The 24,659-nt window shown below is 36.0% G+C and overlaps 1 protein-coding gene across 1 annotated transcript in view; it reads right to left on the bottom strand.

The window, feature by feature from the left end:
* Nucleotides 1-24,659, bottom strand: part of DMD (dystrophin) — a 2,243,521-nt gene that overhangs the window by 1,513,733 nt on the left and 705,129 nt on the right. Inside the window, exon 12 of the mRNA XM_060293058.2 lies at nt 12,052-12,202. Coding sequence (XP_060149041.1) covers nt 12,052-12,202 — 151 coding nt within the window. The remainder of the gene's footprint in view (nt 1-12,051; nt 12,203-24,659) is intronic.

Here is a 24,659-nt window from a genome sequence, read left to right as displayed (position 1 = left end):
AAAAAAAAAAAAAAAAACTGGGATAATAAGAGTACCTACTTCGTTAGATGGTTAGGAAGAATGAATAAGCTACAACTGGTTAGCACCTTGCCTGGTACACAATAAATACTAACAGCTAGTTAGTTCTAAAAACTCATATGTAGGCACATTCAGAACAAAGACTTTAAACCATACTGCAAGAACCCAATATTCACTTAATTTACCCTCATCTTATTCACGCTGTCATCATCCTCCAATAAGCATTCTATGTACAGAAATAGAATGTGGTTTTGGAAATCCAGGAAAAGAAGGGCTGAAGTTACAGTAAAGCTTTAGGATCTGAAGAAATATATAATACATTTTAAATCCTTAAATAAGACTTTAACTTCCAAATTATTTACATGAGATTAACAACAGTAGCTTTAAACTAATTGATCAAGTGGTCTCATACGTTGCTGAAAAATTACCATGGTCAGACGAGCTATTTCATGGAGTGAGGAAATATTTCATGAGTGACAGATCCTAATCATTGAATAATAGCCCTCAATTCTCCTAACTTTCCTCCTCCCTCTAAAGTCCATGCATGCATGCATCTATCCATACATCCTACATACAGTTATACCATTGAAATCAGAAATTAAAGTGAACACCAAGAAAATCTAATAAATAATTACAAAACATCATTAGCCTGAAAATAATTCTTGAAAAAGAAGAGAACAGGATTATTAGGAGAGAGGGCTAGGGTGGAAGGTTTCAAGTGTACCACAGAGGAAGTTATCTGCATTGACTGGCTAGTATGTAGATGTAACATTCAATTCTACTGATTATCTTCCAGTTCAAACATTACCGCCATTCTCATGATGAGCCCATTTTCTTCAATATTCCCTTTCTAGTCCCTTTTTCCCTAATTTTAAAGAAAGAGCTTCAGAATTAATGTTGAAAAATCACTTCCTTAAGCATCTTGACTCTGAGCATTTCACACACAGCCACTACTAATGTGTTCTCTTTCCCTACTGCGTATTCTAAGTTTGAGGACTTGTATGCACCCAGTCTCTCCATCTTTTCCATCTAGATATTCCCAAGCCTGAGGGACCGAGTGCCATACTTCTCTAATCTCTTTGCTACTCTCTGCATTTGCTCTAGCCTCTAGGATCGCCACTGCAATCAAAGTTACTGGAATCTCAGAACAGACAAAAAGAGTCTGGGTTCAAAGGCAGACAGGTCAAGACGACAAGCTCAAGTCTACGAAGTACTATTTAAGTTACCTTAGGCAACTCAACCTCTCTGAATACATTTATTTATCCACAAATTAGGGATTTAAATCCCTCCAGGACAGGTTTAGTACTGGAGTGAAATGAGATAGTACATTAGAATCAGCGACTGCAGTACTTAGTAGAATTGACAGGTAGTGAAGTAATGCTTATTTTCTTCTATTTCTGACATCATCGCCTTATCATTTTGTTCTTACACTAAGATGCATGGAAATAGCTCCTCTGGGCATCAGTATTTATTCCCAATACCCTTGATAATTATATTATGTATCTTTAATTACTAAATATTCTCAGTGTGCTGAAACTATAGAACATCATGTAAAAATATGTGCTTCAGTAGTTTTCTCATTCTCACTAGATATGACCTAGATCTTTGTTAATGGAATATTAAATATTAATATATTTAATATACTGGATAATATACTGGAATATAAATATCCAGTATAAATTATACTGAAAAATGTAGTTCCACTGAGTAACAGAGTATTACCAGTTGTACTACTAGAAATCATTCTGTTCATAACAGAAATATTAAACATAACATGATAGTATACTGTAGTTAACAATTTTATATTCCTTAGAAATATACATAATGAAATATTCAACATTACTTTTATATGAAATTAGATTTATGGTCATGCATTTTGTTATAAGATACATGAACTTATTTTTCAAGAAAAAATATTTTCTTAAAATTCATATTATCATATCAGTTGTGGCTTTCTTGTGAAGAATTTTCCCCTAAAATGCATTCTAAAATGTTTTATATACTTAAATAATTCCTTTACATTATTAATGTTGCATTACCTATGGAAGGGAACTGAAATTAATTTGTATTGGTTCAGGAAAATAAAGATACTTTAGCTGAGACCAACTCGATTAAGTGACAGATAGGGTCTTTTTCTTTCCTTCTTGCTTTACCCTCCCCAGAGGGCAGAAACTTCTAATAAATAAGCATTATAGGAGAAATTAAGTATAAAAAATAAACTGGGTATCTCTAAGATGAGGGGGTCTTGGATAATTACATTTTGGTAGATGCACTGATGTACTTTAAAACAGGGCTGAGGCTTCCCTGGTGGCGCAGTGGTTGGGAGTCCGCCTGCCGGTGCAGCGGACACGGGTTCGTGCCCTGGTCCGGGAGGATCCCACATGCCGCGGAGCGGCTGGGCCCGTGAGCCATGGCCGCTGAGCCTGCACGTCCGGAGCCTGTGCTCCACGGCGGGAGAGGCCGCAGCGGTGAGAGGCCCGCGTACCGCAAAAAAAAACCCCCCAAAAAAACAAAAAAAACAGGGCTGTAACATTTTGAACCATGTTACTGAATCAGTGCTCAGTAGTTTCTAATTAGTCACCTGTTAGCTGGAATCGTTGATCTGTGAAAATAAGGACATGGGTATGGACTGCATTATTATTTTTTAATTAAATTAATGGCATTATCTATTATGAGAAGTTATCCTTGGAATTGCTGCTTTTTTATAGTATGTTGATGGGAAATTAGATGTCTTCTCAACTAGATTAAAAAAAAATAAAACTGAGTATCATGCATACACTACTCTGTAGACCATAAAGCGTAATGTTGTCCCTTTTTACATTAACTTGCCACTTCTTTATGCCAAAAGAATTTTATTACCATACAAATCAACTTTGCTTGAGTAAAAGTCATGTCTTATATAATAATAACAGCTAAGATAATTTATATAATTCTGGGCATCAAGTATTATTCTAAGTGCTTTTATGCAATTATGTAGTATATATTTTTATCAACCCTATAAGATAGGTATCATCATCATCATCATCACCACCCTGATTTCATACTTGGGGAAACTGAGGCACAAAATGCTTAAGTAACTTTTGCAAAGTCATTCAGCTCACAAGTGATAGAGCTATAATTTGAACCTAGGCAGTCTGGCTTCAGAATCTGTGATATACTGCCTCTCATGTAAGAGATATTAATATAGCTCATATAAGCATAAGAGATAGATACATGTTTCTTATAACTCATAAGGCACATGAATAGAAACTTAAAAACTCCTGTGTTTAAGTGTATGCGTTTGTGTGTGTACTCAGTCGAGTATCAGGTTTTACCCCTCTAGTGATACCTGAATTCAACCTATTACATTTGAAAAACTACTATCACAACGCTTGCTTTAAAAAACACACACACAATAGTTAGGTCCTCCTATATGCTCTTACTGTTTGAAAATAATGTTAACATTGGTATGTCTTAGTGATAAATGCTAATCACAAAATTGTGTTTAATATAAGGTTTTGAGTATTAACAGGAAGTTCAAGTTACTTTTATCTAAATGGCTTAGTTTCTTTATATACTACATTTTTTTCTTACTTTTCTCTCATGAATCTTTCCTATTTGGATATTCTCTCTTGAAACCTGTTCATCATAATGCTGTCTATTGATATGATCATGCCATCTCCCACCTAGAGGATGCATGCTTTTCTCCCATGGTTCTTATTCACTGCCCCTTGAAGGTCAAGTGAGGTCCATATGGAAACCAAATAAAGAGACAGAATAACATTTCTGGGCCTTCTCTCTCCTTTCTAAGTAAAAATCTCGGAAGAAAGGTTACATTGTAAGCCCAGCTTAACGGGGCAAGAAAGACCTGATCAAGCCTAAGACTGAGGCCATAAGGGCAAAAAAGAGTCCTTATAATTCATAGGAAGTTCAACCTAACTCACAAGTTCAACTTAACTCACACAAATTTAAAAACAAAGCTGTAGGATTACAGACACTATAGTTTCTTTGGCTGGTCCACTGTGCACATATTCCTCATGAACTGGCCATGTGTGGTAGGTAGCCAGTTGAGGATTTGATTCCATTGAATGGTTTTCCTTTTCCGCATAACCAAGGCTCACATGCTTGATTTCTACAGACAAACACAAGTATGACTGCTGGTAGCATTCTGTGACATTTATAAAAAGATGCCAGGGTTATAACCATTAAGATATTTGAACAGAGAATGAAACAGGGAGAGAGGAATGAAAAAAAGCCAAAGTTAGTGAGAGGGCACCAGAAATAATATCTCTATGTAAGTTGCTTTAAAGATGTGTTCCTGGGGCTTCCCTGGTGGCGCAGTGGTTGAGAGTCCGCCTGCCGATGCAGGGGACGCGGGTTTGTGCCCCGGTCCAGGAAGATCCCACATGCTGCGGAGCGGCTGGGCCCGTGAGCCATGGCCGCTGAACCTGCGCGCCCGGAGCCTGTGCTCCGCAACGGGAGAGGCCACAGCAGTGAGAGGCCCGCGTATGGCAAAAAAAAAAAAAAAAAAAAAAAAAAAGATGTGTTCCTTCTTCACCTATATGAGTTGTTTTCTTGACACAACTCACAAATTTTATTTTACTGTTTATTTAAATGGTAAGTTTCATGTCTCTGTCAGAGTGGAAGCAATGATGAAGCTTCTGTGTGTGACAGAAGTAGTCAGAACTACTTAAAGCATTTGATCCAAAAACCATTTACTGAGCATCAGTTATGTGCTAAATACTTGGCTAGACATTGGGGAAACACATAAGAGGCCGCTCTGGTTCTCTGGCTGTAGCATAGTATATATGTATATTTTTTTTTTACCAATTATACTGTGTACCTTTACTGCCATAGCCATCAAACATTCATTAAGCAGTTACGCGGGGAAAAACTAGGAAATAAAATGGAATTTCATAGAAGTAACTAATAACATGTACTTTTAATCTTGCTAAAGATGTAAGAGAGCTTATAAGTCACTAAAAGCACTACTTGATTCTATGGCATTCTCAGGCTTTTCAGAATCACTCATGCTCCTCCCAATTACTGCATTTCTATCTTAGTATTGCCTATTTTTTAAAAATCCAACTTTGGCCTCCCAATTGCCCAGTCTCAGAAACTATTATTTTGAACTCTGTGATAATTCCCTAAATCTAGTCTCTTTGGTTCTGCTGTTGATTTTCAAAACATTTTTTAAACAATTTTCATTGACATTGCTTTGATTCAGACTCTATATACTTTACGCAGTATCTTCCTAACATATTCTGGCCTCCTGTTCATCTGTGCTCTAGTTTATCTTACAAGATATGTCTTCCTAAAATATAAGATAAACTTTCCCAAATTGCCACTCTCCTCAGTTTCACTTATCATCAGTAATGGACCCCTACTGCCCACAGACTAGCTCCAAATGCTTGTCTTGAGATCAAGACCCTCCATGATCAGGCTGTGGTCCTCCAGCAGTGAGCAGAGTGCAGCACATAACCTAGGCAAGTGACATACCTTCTATTGCCCCATCTCATTTCCTTTGCCCAACAAATCACTGTTTCTAACATTCTCAAGCCATCTGACATATTATGCCTTGTATAATGGTCACTCGTTTTCTGTGTCATTATCTGATGTACTAGCATGTGAGCTTCTGGAGGAAGATTCCATACACAGTAGATCTCTGTATTCTTCACAGCAGCTATTTTGCTTTAATAAGTGTTTGTTCAGTGATATGGAATAAAATTCAACGGAATGAAATGAAATGTCAAATCCTTTGGCAGGATTACACCTAAATCTTCCCATTACATAACTATCTAGATCATTTTAAAGGTCACCAGAAGAAGATATTTCACAATCTTGGCAATCCAAATGTTTGTGATTAACTAAGCTCCAAGGAAAGGATAGGTGACTGAGCTTCTAAGAGGTCATTTAATTTGTATTAATCAGTACTTAACAAAGACCATTTACTGAAGTCGTAACATAGTGCACATGTCACGATGATACCTGCAAATTCTAACTTGTATGGTAAGGATTTTGTTGATGTTGTTACTGAGTCAGTGTAACTAGTAACAAAAGTCTAAACCTCTCATAAGAACTGGTAACAGCTAGTAAACTAAGCTTTAAATCTCATGTCAGTGTGACTGTGCTACAAGACAAGATTCCCGAGTCAATTATTTTCTTTTTGATTAAAATACCCTCCAAAATAGCAAACTGCTTTCCCATTAATGAAAGTTCAAGCCCCCATAAGACTTTTATTGTCCTCAATAATACTGTCACTCCTTCTAGGGAAATCCTTTCGTTCCTTATCAACATCACTAATAAAATCTTTCTCTTAAGACAGAAATAACCAACCAGAATTATTTCTGACGTGTTCCTTCACAAGAAGATTGAGAGCTTCAATTTGTTCACTCCCAAGAGAATCACTTTTGGGTGACTCAGATCTAAAGTAAACCTCTAAATTCTTTCCCCAAAGCAATAGCTATGAAGAATGACTGGTCTCTTCCAAATTTTGCAGCAAATTGAACTTTTTCCAGTTACCCCGAGTTAACAGTCTGGCTAGATTTAATAGTAACCACCAATATAGGATCGATCGTTTTACCTTGCCTAATTGGCAGATTCAGTAAAAGTGACTTATTTCCATGGCATTTTACAGTGGTTCAATTTCTAGCCTGCCTTGTAATAAAATGCTGTTGAAATGAAGATAGCAAAGGATGCTGCCACAGAACAGAGAGAAGCATATCTGTAATACGCATGGTGTAGTTGCAAGATATGCCCTCCAACTGAGAGAGACAGAGAAAGAGACAGAGAGTGCGCGAGAGGGCACGCACACGCCAGACTCCTCTGACCCGAGCAGAATTTAAATCCATTCCCAGAAACAAAACCTGAATCTCTTCTTTAATTCTGTCATCTGTAATCATCTCTTAAAAAAATAAAGAGGATGTACTGTCTAGGATATGAAGCTAAAAAAACTAAATGTTATATTAGGTGGGAAGCAGGGAAATGCAGCAGGGTGCAGTTACTTTATGACTACTCCAAGGCTACTGATGTATTTTATTGTCAGAATGAGAAATTTTCTTATTTTCATTCACTAACAATCCTTGGGAAGAAATGCTGCAAAGTAAATCAGTGATTATTTAAATAAGGCTTTAGTTTGAATTCAGTTACCTAAAGAAAGAACATTTATCCCTTCTTCTGTTTTATGAAGCTTGGAAAGATTAACAAAAAAAAATTTACTCTTTATATACTTCTAAGAAAACATACATGTTTCTCATTTAAATAAATTCAACTCCTTTATAAATTGTTTGATTTTGTCAAAAAATTTTCTTCTCATTTTAATTACTTCAAGTAACAAAAGAGAATTATCAACTGTCAGGCTTTCTCTTAGCTATGTAATATGTTTTTCCATTGTCTTAATTTTATTAAAAAAATAATATATTGTGAGGTGGGTTTAAACAGTTAAAAGTGGAAGATGGCCTCGCTTTCTGTGTCAGCAAACCAATTCCTTCTGCTTTTCCTTACACACTTATATGAATAAATCCTAGATGTAAATGATTACATAATCAACTTGCATATAGTTCTGTTGCTTTCTTTTTGTTTCAAATTATGCTCTTCAAAGCAATTTCATATTCATCAGAAAAGGCACATTTTCAAGTAATGGACAACTATTCAAATTTTATTCCAATATTAATCAGATACTTTCCATTCCATTCATTCTAAATCTTCCAGAGCAAAGTGCAAAACCTTTCAGGTAATTGGCAGAATATGAAGACCCTAGACAGCCTAACCTCAATGCTCTGTTCCTGGTTTCCAGATGAGACCTTTACTCGTAGCTGCCCTAAGTCATTTACCCTTATGGCTACCCTACCATTCTCTGCCACTTCTCTCCTTCTCTTCCTGGCTTCCTCCTTAGACTCCAGGTATCCAATGCTGACATCCATCCCTCTGATGTTCAATGTTACAGCCTGTAGTCTTGTCCTTGCCTGAAATGCTTCACATTCTAAAACTAATCGGAACACTAAAAATCAAGTGGCTCAACACTTTTATTTCCAAAGTGAAAATATGGAGAACCTGAGAGATTCAATAATTTCTGAAAATTACATATTTAGTTAATGGTAAGCTGGGATAGTACTCTGGCTTCCCAGGCAAGAAGGCTGTCTTAGGTTGAGTTTGTTCCTAAACAGACCCTAAGCCAAATATTTGGGTACAAATAGTTTATCTGAGAAGTCATCTCAAGAGACATCATGGGCGGGTAGAACTGTGAGATAGTTTACCCCATGGACATCTGGGGCCCAGTCTTGCTGGGAAACCTCTGAGAAACTGGGAATTGAGAGATACCTTGGAATCATCCCACCACTGGGCAAGGATTCTAGGGTACTTATCCATCATTTCCCATCCCTCCTTGGTTAATGGCAGCTCTGGCAGCACTAACTACTTTTTGCCCATGTTCAAACTGTCTGAGACTCTCCTGTGGCCAGTGAATGCCTTCAGACAGAGAGGAAGCCACTGGTATATACAGAAACTGTCTGCACGCAACTTCCAGTGTAGGCCAAGGGGAAGAGAATGCATACATGGTCTACCAGAGGAATGAATGAATGATCACACAGAAAAAGTGGTCCAGTTTAAGGTCTAGCACTGGCTGTAACTACTTTATCAGATGTTCAATTAAAACCTATGTGACAAGTGAACCTCTTTTAGTCACAATTTCCAGGTGAAAATTAGAATGCAGTTGATGCTTTATTTTTTCCCAACGGGGTAGCAGACGGGATTGCCATAGCTATAGCTCTCCCCAAACTGTTTTATCTTAAGCTGCTGTGGCCAAAGGATGGCTTTGGCTGCAACAATAGCAAAAGCAGCCCCATTCTTCACTGAACCTGAAGTTCATTAAATAAAAAACAGCTCTGGGACTTAAAAAGAAAGGTATCTTTCATCTGCATGAAAGAATTGTGAAGCTAGGTATGACAAAAAGTTATATTAAAAAAAAAAAAGAATGAAGTTGGGTGAGACACACATTTAGGAGGTATGAGTTGAGGGAGCAGATATTTCCTTTCAAAGCCATAAATCCAAGAAGCACAGAATCCTGAGTAGAGTTGTCAGATATGATCCAGGATGCCCAGTAAAATCTGAATTTCAGCTAAACAATAACTAATTGGGGACATATTTACACTAAAAAAAAAAGTTCACTGTTTATGTGAAGTTCAAATTTAACTAGGCTTCTTGTACTTTTATTTGCTAAATCTGGCAACCTTAATTTTGGGCCAATCATGAAGGTTCTTCTGTGTGTGTGTGTGTGTGTGTGTGTGTGTGTGAGAGAGAGAGATGATGGACGGAGCAAGGCTTTGTTCCTACAGTAAAACCCAGAGCTAGTTTTATAATGGTTATTAGAATGCAACACTGTCACAAATTGCAGATGACATGATTTTATATATAGAAAACCCTAAAGACTCCACCAAAAAACTGTTAGAACTAATAAATGAATTTAGTAAAGTCACAGGGTATAAAATCAATATCCAAAAACCTGTTGCATTTCTATACATTGAAAACAAACTATCAGAAAGACAATTCTTTTTTAAAAAAATCCCATTTACGATTTCATCAAAAAGAATAAAATGCTTACCAATAAATTTAACCAAGGAGGTGAAAGACCTGTATGCTGAAAACTGTAAGACACTGATGAAAGAAACTGAAGAAGACACAAATAAATGGAAAGATATGCCATGCTCATTGAATGGAAGAATACTGTTACAATGTCCATATACCCAAAGCAATCAAGGGATTCAATGTGATCCCCATCAAAATTCCAATCACATTTTTCATGGAAATAAAACAAACAATCCCAAAATTTGTATGGAACCACAAAAGCCCCCAAATAGCCAATGCAATCTTGAGAAAGAAGAACAAAGCTGGAGACACCAAGCTACCTGATTTCAATTTATATTACAAAACTATAGTAATCAAAACAGTATGGTATTGGCATAAAAAACAGACACATAGATCAGTGGAACAGAATAGAGAGCCCAGAAATAAACCCATGCATAAACAGTCAATTAGTTTACAACAAAGGCACTCAGAATATACAAGGGGGAAAGGACAGTCTCTTCAATAAGTGGTGCTGAGAAAACTGGACAGAACATGCAAAAGAATGAAATTAGACTTCTATCTTTTACCTTACACAAAAATCAACTCAAAGTGGATTAAAGACTTGAATGTAAGACCTGAAACCATAAAATCCCTAGAAGAAATCATAAGTGGTAAGCTCCTTGACGTTAGTCGTGGAAATGATTTTTTAGATCTGAGTACAAAAGCAAAGGGAACAAAAGCAAAAATAACCAGTGAGACGACATCAGACTAACAAGCTTCTGCACAGCAAAGGAAAACATCAACAAAATGAAAAGGCAACCTACCAAATGTGAGAAAATACTTGCAAATCACATATCTGATAAGGGATTAAAATCCAAAATATCCAAAATATATAACGAACTCATACACCTCAACAGCAAAAAAAAAAAAAAAAAAATCTGATTAAAAAATGTTCAGAGGAACTGGATATTTTTCCAAAGAAAACATATGAGTGGCCAAAAGGCACATGAAAAGATGTTCAACATCACTAATCAGGGAAATGCAAAGTCAAAACCACTATTATCAAAAAGACAAGAAATAACAAGTGTTGGGGAGAATGTAGAGAAAGGGGGATCCTCATGCACTGTTGGGGGGAATGTAAACTAGTGTGGCCACTGTGGAAAACAGTATGGTTGTTCTCCAAAAAATTAAAAATAAAACTTACATATGATCCAGCAATTCCACTTCTGGATATTTATCTGAAGAAAACAAAAATACTACCTCGAAAAGATATCTGCACCCCCACGTTCAGTGCAGCATTATTTACAGTAGCCAAGACATGGAAACAACCTTAGTGTCTACTGACGGATGAATGGATAAAGAAAGTGTGGTGTATATATACACTGGAATGTTGTATATATTCTATAAAAACACATAAAAAATAATAAAATCTTGGCTGTTTGTGACAAATTGGATGGACCTTGAGGGAATTATGGTAAGCAAAATAAGTTAGACAAAAACAAACACTGTATGATTTCAAGTATATGTGGAATCTAAAAACCATTATAAACAAACAAACAAAACAAAACTTACAGATGCAGAGAAAAGAATGGTGGTTGCCAGAGGGGAGGGGGCTTGGGGACTGGGTGAAATGGGTGAATGGGGTGAAGAGGTACAAACTTGCAGTTACAAAATAAGTAAGTCATGGGGGTGTAATGTAGAACATGGTAACTATAATCAATAATGTTATAGTGCATATTTAAAATTTGACAAGAAAGTAAATATTAAAAGCTCTCTTCACAAGAAAAAAAATTCTAACTTTATATGGTGGTGGATATTAACTAGACTTATTGTGGTGGTCATTTTCCAGTATATACAAATATTGAATCATTTTGTTGCACACCTGAAATGAATATAATGTCATATGTCAGTTATACCTCAATTAAAAATGGAAGCTGAAAAGAAAAATATTTCTGTAGAAATTCTAATCACAGAAACAATAAATACTTTCTGGAAACCAGGGAGCATAACTGTAAGTGTACAAATAAACTGAAGAAAGGTAACATGGAAATATTAAAATTATTAGATGCTACATTTTATAGGAAAGCAATGTTACAGATGTTCATTTTTCATCAAGCTTGGCCTGCTCTAAGACCTTATGAATCGAAGGTAAAGCCATGTTTAAAAAATCTTGCCTTATTACTTAACTTTGATTTGCAGGTAATCCCTACAGAGACCCTCTTCTAAGAAACCAAAACTTTAATAAATCACATAGCCGGCATTGTTCTCTTCCAGGAATATATTTCATTTTTTTCAAATATGAAATGCCTAGCTATTTTGTATTTGAAAAAGTAAACATCGCAAAAAGTATTAGGTAAGAATTATTTTAAAACTCTTCTCAATTGAAGCTTTAATTCTTTCTCATCTATAAACCATGGCATGTGTATGTACGTAATACACATATACACTTAGTTTGTTTTTCAGATGAAAACAAATAGCATAAAATATACTAACCTTATGTTGTTGTACTTGGCGTTTTAGGTCCTCAAGATCAGGTCCAAAGGGTTCTTTTTCCATTTTCCTTGTTCTCTCTTCTGTTTTTGTTAGCCAGTCATGTAACTCTTTCAGTTGCTGATTCTGGAGATCCATTAGAACTTTATGTAAACTGAAAATTTGAAAGATGCCTATTATTGCCTCTGTCAAAACAACTTTACTTACTATTATTAAACCTATTACTAGGTAAAATTATTAACATTTATAACTAAATGTGTGTTCACATGGTTTGGGCATCATTGGACATTAAGAAGGAAGGTAAATAAATAAAGCCCATAATCAATCACCTCTGAAGTTATTCTTTCTTTAACTTATTATAGTTCACACATCCCAATTTTTAGGAAGTTTCACATAGCTAACTAAATGTGAACATGCTAAATAAAGTGTGAGCCATCTCTGGTAACTGAGTTAGTAGTATATCCTGGCAATCATTTGTTTATATATCCATTATTTTAATTTTACTATGTGTGGTGATAAAAGACGGCCACAAAATTCTTTGTCATGCCATCAAGAGATGGAGTCCATTTTCCATGCTCATGAATATGGAGTGGCCTTGTGATTTGTTCTGACCAACAGAATGTGGCAGAAGTGACGCTATACGAGTTCCAAGCATAGGCTGTAAGAGAACAGGTAGCTTTTGTATTCTCTCTGTTGGAACCCAGCTGCCATGCTGTAAGGAAGCCCAAGCTAGACTACTGAATGATTAGAGACCATCTTGAAAGTAACTCTGAAGGATAAAATGCTCTCTTAGAAGCTGAGCTTCCTGATGAAGCCCAATGAGTGACCCCAGTCATACCACGATTGCAGAACAACAACCTAGATGAGCCCTGCCCATATTCCTGATCTACAGAATCACGATATAATTATAAACTTTTGTATTAAGCCACTACGTTTTGGAGTCATTTGTTATGTAGAAGTAGATAAGTCAAAGAATGCATTTTTGTTTTTTTTTTTCCAAAAAAAAAATAGGGTAATGTAATTACCTATTACCAATGGGTAATGGATTTAAAGTCCAAAGGCTTGGTTTTGGTTCACAGCCTGGCTATATGCCCTAGAACTAACTTCTTAAACGTTCTCAATTTGAATACCAGCATCAGGGACGTGAGACAATATCTTGCCTATCAATCACACAATTTCATGGTGAGGATGAAAGGTAAAATTTAGGTTATTTCACAATGTTGATTCTTCCAATCCAAGAACATGGTACATCTCTCCATCTATTTGTATCATCTTTAATTTCTTTCCTCAGTGTCTTATAATTTTCTGCATATAGGCCTTTTGTCTCCGTAGGTAGGTTTATTCCTAAATATTTTATTCTTTTTGTTGCAATGGTAAATCGGAGTGTTTTCTTGATTTCACTTTCAGATTTTCCATCATTAGTATATAGGAATGCCAGAGATTTCTGTGCATTAATTTTGTATCCTGCTACTTTACCAAATTCATTCATTAGCTCTAGTAGTTTTCTGGTAGCATCTTTAGGATTCTCTATGTATAGTACCATGTCATCTGCAAATAGTGACAGCTTTACTTCTTCTTTTCCGATTTGGAATCCTTTTATTTCCTTTTCTTCTGTGATTGCTGTGGCTAAAACTTCCAAAACTACGTTGAATAAGAGTGGTGAGAGTGGGCAACCTTGTCTTGTTCCTGATCTTAGTGGAAATGGTTTCAGTTTTTCACCATTGAGGATGATGTTGGCTGTGGGTTTGTCATATATGGCCTTTATTATGTTGAGGAAAGTTCCCTCTGTGCCTACTTTCTGCAGGGTTTTTATCATAAATGTGTGCTGAATTTTGTCAAAAGCTTTCTCTGCATCTCTTGAGATGATCATATGGTTTTTCTCCTTCAATTTGTTAATATGGTGTATCACGTTGATTGATTTGCGTATATTGAAGAAACCTTGCATTCCTGGAATAAACCCCACTTGATCATGGTGTATGATCCATTTAATGTGCTGTTGCATTCTGTTTGCTAGTATTTTGTTGAGGATTTTTGCATCTATGTTCATCAGTGATATTGGCCTGTAGTTTTCTTTCTTTGTGACATCCTTGTCTGGTTTTGGTATCAGGGTGATGGTGGCCTCACAGAATGAGTTTGGGAGTGTTCCTCCCTCTGCTATATTTTGGAAGAGTTTGAGAAGGATGGGTGTTAGCTCTTCTCTAAATGTTTGATAGAATTTGATTCAAGGCAACCCCTATCAAACTACCACTGGCATTTTTCACAGAACTAGAACAAAAAATTTCACAATTTGTATGGAAACAAAAAAGACCCCGAAGAGCCAAAGCAATCTTGAGAACGAAAAATGGAGCTGGAGGAATCAGGCTCCCTGACTTCAGACTATACTACAAAGCTACAGTAATCAAGACAGTATGGTACTGGCACAAAAACAGAAAGATAGATCAATGGAACAGGATAGAACACCCAGAGATAAACCCACGCACATATGGTCACCTTATCTTTGATAAAAGAGGCAGCAATGTACAGTGGAGAAAGGACAGCCTCTTCAATAAGTGGTGCTGGGAAAACTGGACAGGTACATGTAAAAGTAAGAGATTAGATCACTCCCTAACACCATACACAAAAATAAGCTCAAAATGGATTAAAGACCTAAATGTAAGGCCAGACACTATCAAACTTTTAGAGGAAAACATAGGCAGGACACTCTGACATAAATCACAGCAAGATCCTTTCTGACCCACCTCCTAGAGTAATGGAAATAAAAACAAAAATAAACAAATGGGACCTAATGAAACTTCAAAGCTTTTGCACAGCAAAGGAAACCATAAACAAGACCAAAAGACAACCCTCAGAATGGGAGAAAATATTTGCAAATGAAGCAACCGACAAAGGATTAATCTCCAAAATTTACAAGCAGCTCACGCAGCTCAATAACAAGAAAACAAACAACCCAATCCAAAAATGGGCAGAAGACCTAAATAGACATTTCTCCAAAGAAGATATACAGACTGCCAACAAACACATGAAAGAATGCTCAACATCATTAAGCATTAGAGAAATGCAAATCAAAACTACAATGAGATATCATCTCACACCAGTCAGAATGGCCATCATCAAAAAATCTAGAAACAATAAATGCTGGAGAGGGTGTGGACAAAAGGGAACACTCTTGCACTGCTGGTGGGAATGTGAATTGGTTCAGCCACTATGGAGAACAGTATGGAGGTTCCTTAAAAAACTACAAATAGAACTACCATATGACCCAGCAATCCCACTACTGGGCATATACCCTGAGAAAACCAAAATTCAAAAAGAGTCATATACCAAAATGTTCATTGCAGCTCTATTTACATTAGCCCGGAGATGGAAACAACCTAAGTGCCCATCATCGGATGAATGGATAAAGAAGATGTGGCACATATATACAATGGAATATTACTCAGCCATAAAAAGAAACGAAATTGAGCTATTTGTAATGAGGTGGATAGACCTAGAGTCTGTCATACAGAGTGAAGTAAGTCAGAAAGAAAAAGACAAATACCGTATGCTAACACATATATATGGAATTTAAGAAAAAAAATGTCATGAAGAACCTAGGGGTAAAGCAGGAATAAAGACGCAGACCTCCTAGAGAACGGACTTGAGGTTATGGGGAGGGGGAAGGGTGAGCTGTGACAGGGCGAGAGAGTGTCATGGGCATATACACACTAACAAACGTAGTAAGGTAGATAGCTAGTGGGAAGCAGCCGCATGGCACAGGGATATTGGCTCGGTGCTTTGTGACAGCCTGGAGGGGTGGGATAGGGAGGGTGGGAGGGAGGGAGACGCAAGAGGAAAGACATATGGGAACATATGTTTAAGTATGACTGATTCACTTTGTTATAAAGCAGAAACTAACACACCATTGTAAAGCAATTATACCCCAATAAAGATGTTAAAAAAAAAAAAAGAATATACTGCTTCATCTCATAATTGATAATCGGCCTCAAATCTTTCAAGTAAAAAAGAATATAAAAATACATGTAATAAATAAAAATACAGACTTTTCCAAAAGCAAAAAAGAAGAAAAAAAAAAAAAAAAACTACAAATAGAACTGCCATATGACCCAGCAATCCCATTACTGGGCATATACCCTGAGAAAACCATAATTCAAAAAGAGTCATGTACCAAAATGTTCATTGCAGCTCCATTTACAATAGCCCGGAGATGGAAACAACCTAAGTGTCCATCATCAGATGAATGGATAAAGAAGATGTGGCATATATATACAATGGAATATTACTCAGCCATAAAAAGAAACAAAATTGAGCTATTTGTAATGAGGTGGATAGACCTAGAGTCTGTCATACAGAGTGAAGTAAGTCAGAAAGAGAGAGACAAATATCGTATGCTAACACATATACATGGAATTTAAGAAAAAAATGTCATGAAAAACCTAGGGGTAAAACAGGAATAAAGACACAAACCTACTAGAGAATATGGGGAGGGGGAAGGGTAAGCTGTGACAAAGCGAGAGAGAGGCATGGACATATATACACTATCAAACGTAAGGTAGATAGCTAGTGGGAAGCAGCTGCATAGCACAGGGAGATCAGCTCGGTGCTTTGTGACAGCCTGGAGGGTTGGGATAGGGAGGGAGATGCAAGAGGGAAGAGATATGGGAACATATGTATATATATATAACTGATTCATTTTGTTGTAAAGCAGAAACTAACACACCATTGTAAAGCAATTATACTCCAATAAAGATGTTAAACATAAAGATGTTAAAAAATAAAAAAAAATAAAACCATAAAATGTCCCCGAAGAGAAAAAAAAAAAAAATAGGTTATTTCATCCATTAATTCAACAAAAAGTTGAGACTCAAATGAGAAGTATTAGTACCTGTTTTAAGGTAAATATTCTTCATGAAGGCATGTTTAAAGCATTTTTGAAAACCATAGTATACTGCACACTGATCTCTTTACGTCAATAAAGAGGACATAATTCCAGTTAGAAATTTATTATTCTGATTTATAAAATCTTTACAAGAAATTTCCAATAGTCTGCATGTTTAAACATACAAAATACACACGTAACTGAGAGTGTTTTAAAATAATTTAGATTATACAATTTACCATTACACCTTTAACCTTATAGAGACACATGTCTCCTGAGGCACACTGTAATCAAAAGTCTATGAGAACAAGCTTTCATTTATCAAACACAAGAAGTAGATGTTTTATTTTTATGGGAAACAACATAGATGAAGCATCCATTTAAGTGGAAGCAAAAACTCAAAAGTTGCTACTTTAAGTCTCTTAGGCAATGAACACCATCCTGACATTGCAAGGTATATAAATCTTTTACTTTATTGGTTTAGTCTATCCCTTGAGAACTGACTTGATAATAAGATTTCATGAAAATTGGCTGCAATATCTTTCCTTGTGTTTGTTGTTTTTCCTGCCCCGTTTCTTGTTATATTGAGCTAAAAATCTCACAATGTATAAACTAAGGAAAAAATCCCACATTATTACTTATACTTGAAGAAATGTTTCAAGTCTAACACACATGTGTTAGTGTTAATAAGGGATTTCATTTTAAAAAATATATATATATATTTTTTTTTTTTTACTTTTGGACAGACGTTTCATTCAACAAATATTCACTGAGTTCCATATCTGTGCTGGAAACTCCTGTTTGTTAGGAACAGACAAAAGAAAATATCCTTATATTCAAGTAGCTTAGAGACCTTTATGGAAATTCATACATCAACAATTATAATAGTACAAGGAAATCATTATAATTAGATTTATATACATTCAGAGGAGACATAAAAGCAGCTCCAAGTTGACCTGGGTTCATTATGAATGGTGTCATTACACAACACATAGCCTGAGAGTTGAGACTTAAAAAACTGAGTCATACACTTATTAAATGTAAAATTATTGAGTACTTAGATATTATGAATGGAGAGGTGAGAAAGACCCACACAGCCCCTTACAGTCACAGATCTTACATTCTGAGGATGGGGGCCATAGATAATATAGAGCTCATTAGGCCATTAGTTAATTGTAATTGTGATCATGCTATGAAATGAGAGTAACTGAACTGAGTCTGTGAGGTAAGGAAGGCTTTCTGAAGCACTAATATTTGAATAACTCTAAAGTCTGAAGTAAGAGGAAGTAGTGAAGAGGAAGGGGTAAACACTTTCTAAATAGAAGAAATCACCTGTGCAAACGTCCTGAGGCATCAGAAAGGACAAGGAAGGCCAACACAGCTTGATGATATAAGGTGTGGGAGAGTTATACAATGTCATACCCTACACTAATCCATGGGTTCTGGGAAATTTCTTGAGTTCTGCCTGAAAATCTGAAGTCTGAACCTCGAATAATCTTTTATGTTTAATAGTGGTTTCATCTTATAAACCTGGAGTCAGAGACTAACCAGTAAGAATGGATATACCAGTAAGCACTTTGTCAGGTATTGCATCTTTTATAGGTGGAATGTAGGAATGTGTAATTGAAGGTTCTTGGAGAAGGGGCCGGCATAACTGGGTGGCAGATGTTGTATGGGGACACTTGGTGTGCAGCCTGTGTGGTTCAATATTTTAATGACTGGTACAATTACATCAGTGTTTCCCAGACAAATAGATCCCTGCTTTTCCTCTCTAGACCAATGGTTCTCAAAGTGTGGCTCCTGAACCAATAACATCATCCTATCCCCTTGGGGGATGTCTTAGTGCACGCACACGAGTGTGTGTACACACACACAGAGCTTACGTGTGTGTACATATATATTTATATATAGTGTGTATATACATATGATTTTAATGTATATATGAAATCATATAGCTTAGGATGAAAATTAAGTAAAAAGTAAAAAAAATGATTATTTTAAGGGAAAGTATTTAGTGTATAATGATAAAGACAAGTGCAGAAATGAAAGAAATTGTGAAGGTGGAGCATGATTAACTTGTCTTTGAAAATCACTCAATAATTACATTTGGTTCTGATTATCACCTAATGAGGTAGCTAATACTGTTATTTTATTTCTGAGGACACTGTAACTTGGAAAGGTTAAAGAACTTGCCCAACGTGTCTCACAGACATGTTAAGTCTGTATATAAATGGTAAACTGTGACCCAAGTCTGTGCTCTTAACCTTGAATTATTTTCCTTCTTCATGGATAAAATGTTGTATTAGGTTGGGTCATATGAAGTTGCTGGTACTTGAGGTTTTTATTCCATGAAAATGACAATTTCATTTTGTTCAACCTAAAATACTATTAAAATGAGAAAGTCAGTCCACATTTCCAACTAACATTCTCAAGATGCAAATAAATTAGGGAAATTTATCAAATTCATAAAATAAAAATCTACCACCCACAGGCAAGGAAAGAGTTTGCATTCTTCTTGGTTTCAATTTATGGTTTTCAAGTGGTCATTTAGAAAAGGACATAAAATCAAAAGAAGAATGGAGCATAAATATGACTGGCACTTGAGAGAGGAGGTAGGCAAATTGTAATAAAATAGCTCCAGACAGGAGATGGTCCTGACAAAGTCCAGAGGCAGAAGGATGCAGGATATGATACTACAAACTGCTGCAGCCAACTTCCAATTGTAAAAAGCATAGGTGGACAGAGGGAGACTAGCAAAACCAATACACTGAAAGAAGCTAGGACTCTGATGGCACAACTGAGTCACAGACTTAATGGTCTCGAGTCACCCCACCTGTACATTTATTGTAATAAGATAATAGATATCCTTATTGTTTTAACCATTGCTTCCCAAACTTTAATGTGTATATGGCTCACGTGGTGAGTGTGTCTTATTATGGACTCTAAGTCAGTGGGTCTGAGAAGAGGGCTGAGATTCTTCATTTCTAACAAATGCCCAGGGGATGCCAATGTCGCTGGTGCATGGATCACACTTTAAGGAGCAATGCTACAAACCACTTTGAGTTGGGCTATTTGTTAGTTACAATAAAAGGCATCTTAAGGTATACCGTTTTTTAAATAATTTTATTGGAGATCTGTCTCTCACCTCACACCCACTGCAGGAACATTAGCTTCCTTAACATGAAAGAAATCAATGCAAACATAGGATCTGCTTTACAGAGATGCTGTTGGACCCTGGGAAAGCATTTATTCCCCAACCAGTACTGTCCAGAATCTTCTACAATAATGTAAATTTTGTAGATCTGCACTCTCCAATACTGTAGCCACTATAGCCATGAGTGGTTACTGTGCACTTGAGATATGGCTAGTGTGACTGAGAAACTGAAATTTTACCTATACTTAACTATAATAATTTAATTTCAATTAAATAGCTACATGTGGCTACTGGCTACAGTATTAGCACAACTCTAAACCAACAGATAATTGGATTTACAACAGCAAAAATCCTTATTTGAAGTCTTTACCATACCATTTCTTTATGCAATGCAATATTTATAAGGAATGATATTCTGAGTTAAGGAATCTAGCAATAAATATGAACAGCAATTTTTGATATTTCCATTCTCTAGACACAAACTTATAAATGCCAAAATTGTACATGTTTTTATTAATTTCAGCCTATATTTGATACTCTTAAGAGTGTTTCTTGGACTTTATGTTAATATATTATAAAAAAGATGTAAAAATACTTACAAAAAATTACTCATGTATGTAAAAGTACAGACTTTATAAATCCTAGGGGATTACAGTTAAAAATTACAAAATTACCAAGAATGGTAAACCCTTTAGGAAGACAAGTTCTCAAGCCCAGTTTCCTAGACTTCATAATTATTTGTTTATATGCAATTCTTAACGAAGAAATACAACTAACAGAAGAAGGTAAAGTATTATTGTGAATTTCTAGATTACAAAAGAATCACCAGCGATGTTCAATTAACATGTTATAAATTCACAATACAATCCCATGATTTAAGTTGTCAATAAAACATATAGTTGGCCAGTGTGAATTAGAGAAACTGAATTAACAAGACATTTTTAAACTACATGCCATTTAGTAACTAAAATCACACTGATAAAAACTAAAATTAATTTATTCACTTATTTAAACTGTTGGCTTGAAAATCTTAGCAAAATGGTTTTAATGAATAGATTATAGAGTTCTGATTTTACCTCAGGAATTGCTTACACGCAACCAGATGCTCCAAGAATTCTGACATATGCTTAAACGTGTAGCTATATAAACCCTATAAATCCCTGTATATGGGTTTTTATTTCATTTACTCTATTAATAAAGTGGCCATTGAAGGTGATGTTTAAGTCCAGTTTTTATTCAAATTATCACATAAAGGTGAATTAGTGGAATTTATCTCTAGCCAGGTGATTCCAATGAACACCCAGGGTTGAAAATTATTGTATTGGTTCTCAGGACTCAGGCATAATATTTACATAAGCCCTGGGATGATGACAAGTGGCAAATGTTTTGGTAGCTGACCCCAGGCAGCATGGCCACTTTATTAACCAGAGGCATGGAGATAATATGGACGTAAGTTTATGGTAAATAAAAATGTCTTTACCCAATTATTTATAAGCTAATAATACTTTATAAGTAGTACACTATCTATTAAATAGTAATTCTGACCTTGCACAATTTGGGACTTATAAATAAAATTTTATTTGTGAGTAACAAATTATATTCATCATTTGTCAGACAATAAAAGTATTACTGTAATTAATCCTAATGATGCAGGAACTGATATTAGCCCCAATTTACCGATGGGGGAACAAAGGTTTACCTGAGTCAAAAGGCAAGCAAGGGGAGGTGCGAAAGTGGGAATCAGGTATTGTGGCCCTGGGGTCTGCTTCACCATTATGCTATATTACCTGTACAAATGATATTTTTTTAGAGATAACTTTTGTATCTATTCCTCATTTCATTTATGTCAGTGATTATCAAGAAGGAAAAATAGAAGAAAAAAGAAGGTCATTTACTGGGATTTTCTAGATTTTTGTCATTAATAGATAATTTTACTCTTTCTTCTCACCAAAACAAGGTGACATTATGAGGTTTACGTTAATGACAGAAACCACCATACACTTTGAGACCCGGTTCCCGTCAAACATGTGGTGACAGAGTAAAATGAATGACCAGACATTTTAAATATTTATAATGTTTCATTAAATGTAAGAAACAGAAAATCTGATATATTCCAGGCAAAAAAAGCAAACATTGCTTTAAAACAGAAAAACAATATTGATAAATTCAAGAAAACTTTCAGTCACATATGTACAAATACATAAAGGGTTTCTGTTGTCCGGCAGTAATGAATGGGCCATATAAAGCACATGAGTATTTTTCAACTCTCAAGGCTTAGAACATTTATCAAAGGTCACTGAATGCCCTGTGAAACATAAAGCTTAAAACTAAGAATCCAATAAAGTAATGACTCCCAAATGCATAAGACTTTCACCATCACTGTCACTTCTACTTGACCACCTTTACTGTCACCACCTCCACCACCAATTTCTGCCAGTTCCCATACTAAATTTCTTAAAGTCTATCATCAGAATCTGTGCACGTGCTTAATCCCTCCTGCTCCCCTGCACCTCCTTGCCTTAAAAAGGCCATCCTCTTTCCTCCAACTCCTAACCACACCTTAAAAGACCCAGCTGCAAAGCCTGACACTAGACAGTGGTCTTCTGTCTCTAAATCTTAGGCACTAGTGTAGTAGGAGTTTCCATTGGAGAATGAAGTGAGGCAACGGTCTAACAGAATCATATGAAGTTTCTTTTTTTTCCCCCAAAACAGATGTGTCCATGCTCTTTTCTACAACACCATCACTCCCACCAATCGGTACACTGACATCTTGGGCCAGGGAAGAAAGCAAGGAGAACAGGTCAGGCACATTTTTCGAAAGCTCCCACTAATTCTCACACTTACCATTCTATTATACCCTGCAACCTGGTAGTGGAGGCCAGTTTTTATTCTACAGCCTCACAATAAATATTTTAGAAAGAACTCACCTGCAAAGTTTCTCTTCCAACAACAGAAATGAAACTTTCGATCCTCCCTCAAAATCAAACGTATTTATTTAGTATTTATTTTTCCACTGAATGGAATATGAAAAACAGTATTGTGTTCAAAAAGGACTCTGTGAAACAAAAATGCACCACTGTATTTTTTTTTTTTTGATTGTATTGGGATTTACCGAATTAACAAATGAGTTCCAGGAATGTCTGTCTTCTTATTTGCCAGTAACTCTGAGTAAAGAGGAGGCCCATGTGGTCCTGGCTCACCCGTATCCTGAGGATGATGTTGGTAAACCAGCTTAAGGTGTGGAGGGTCACTTATTGGGGCCCCAACTTGGGCCATTCCTGGGTCCTGATTTCTGCCACCTCACCTCCAAAAGGGAGCTCTGTCACATGAAGCACCTAGCAATCCCCCAAGACTAAAGTAGCCATGAATGGGGCCACTTTCCCAGTGACCACAGAGAAGCAAGGGCCAGGGGATGATGCTACCTCAGCCACTTCCCTCAACTGGAATGGAAGAGGGGCATACATCATGTAGGACTACCGGGGTTTTTTATAATAAATCTCAAAAGTGAATTAGTGTTTAATGTCTCTGAGAACAAAATCAAACCAAACTTTCCTTTCCACTTGGATCTTGATGTTATTTTATTCCTCCATCCATATAGCTTAACAACAGTTTAATTACTGAGATTCTTCAACTATCCAGAGCAATATTAAAGTTCAAAATGCAAACAAATTCATTTGCATTTTGACAGCATAAATTCAATATAGTAACAGTAACATAATAAAGAAGCTGCATGGTTGGATGCAATAGATTCTTGTGGCAAATACACTATGGCAACACTCAATTCAATCTTCCTGATTAAATACTTACAAAGTGGGTGAAGAAACTCTCAGATGTCATCACAAACCAAAGGTGACTCTTAAATACGATTGGAAGTCTGTTTAAATTATCACTAGTAAAAATGGGGTATGTTGACACTCTAAGATCATATTAATTTATGCAATAAAAACCCACTCTCAACTTCAAAAATTATGTTACTATATAATATCTGGCATATACGAGACATACAATAAATATTAATTGAATGCATAAATAATATCACTTATCAATCAGACATAAGACAATATAGTACAAAAATGTATACACTTTTCCAATCAGAAATACCAGAATTAAGATTATAAAAATGTCAACTTCCATTAAATCTGCTCCTGTTGAGACAGTCCACTGATTTAATTTGAATCAGTTTTCTAGCCATAAATGAGAATAGCAACACTTTACCTGACACATTGTTTCTCAAACATGCTGAGCTCACTCCTGCCTTGAGATCTTGCCATTTGCTTCCCTTTGGCACAGCTATTAGCATGGACATTCCCTCCCTTCGTTTAGGCCTCTTCTTAAATATTACCTCATCAGGGAGGCCTTCCCTAACTGACCATGTACCCACAGTAACACAACGTTTCACTCTCTAAATCTATCCCCTGCCTTTTTTCCCCCTTTTTATCATTTAATGCCATCTGCTATGATATACATATTTTACATATTTTTTAATTGTCTGTCTCCTCCCACGAACAAGGCATGCTCAATAAGAGAGGGATTTAGTCTGTTCTGTCCACTGATATTTCCCCAGTATCTAAAACAGTGCAG

The sequence above is a fragment of the Globicephala melas genome, chromosome X (assembly GCF_963455315.2).
Source record: "Globicephala melas chromosome X, mGloMel1.2, whole genome shotgun sequence".
Lineage (NCBI taxonomy): Eukaryota > Metazoa > Chordata > Mammalia > Artiodactyla > Delphinidae > Globicephala > Globicephala melas.
The sequence above is the reverse complement of the archived record's forward strand: the minus strand, read 5'-3'. Positions and strand labels throughout refer to the sequence as shown.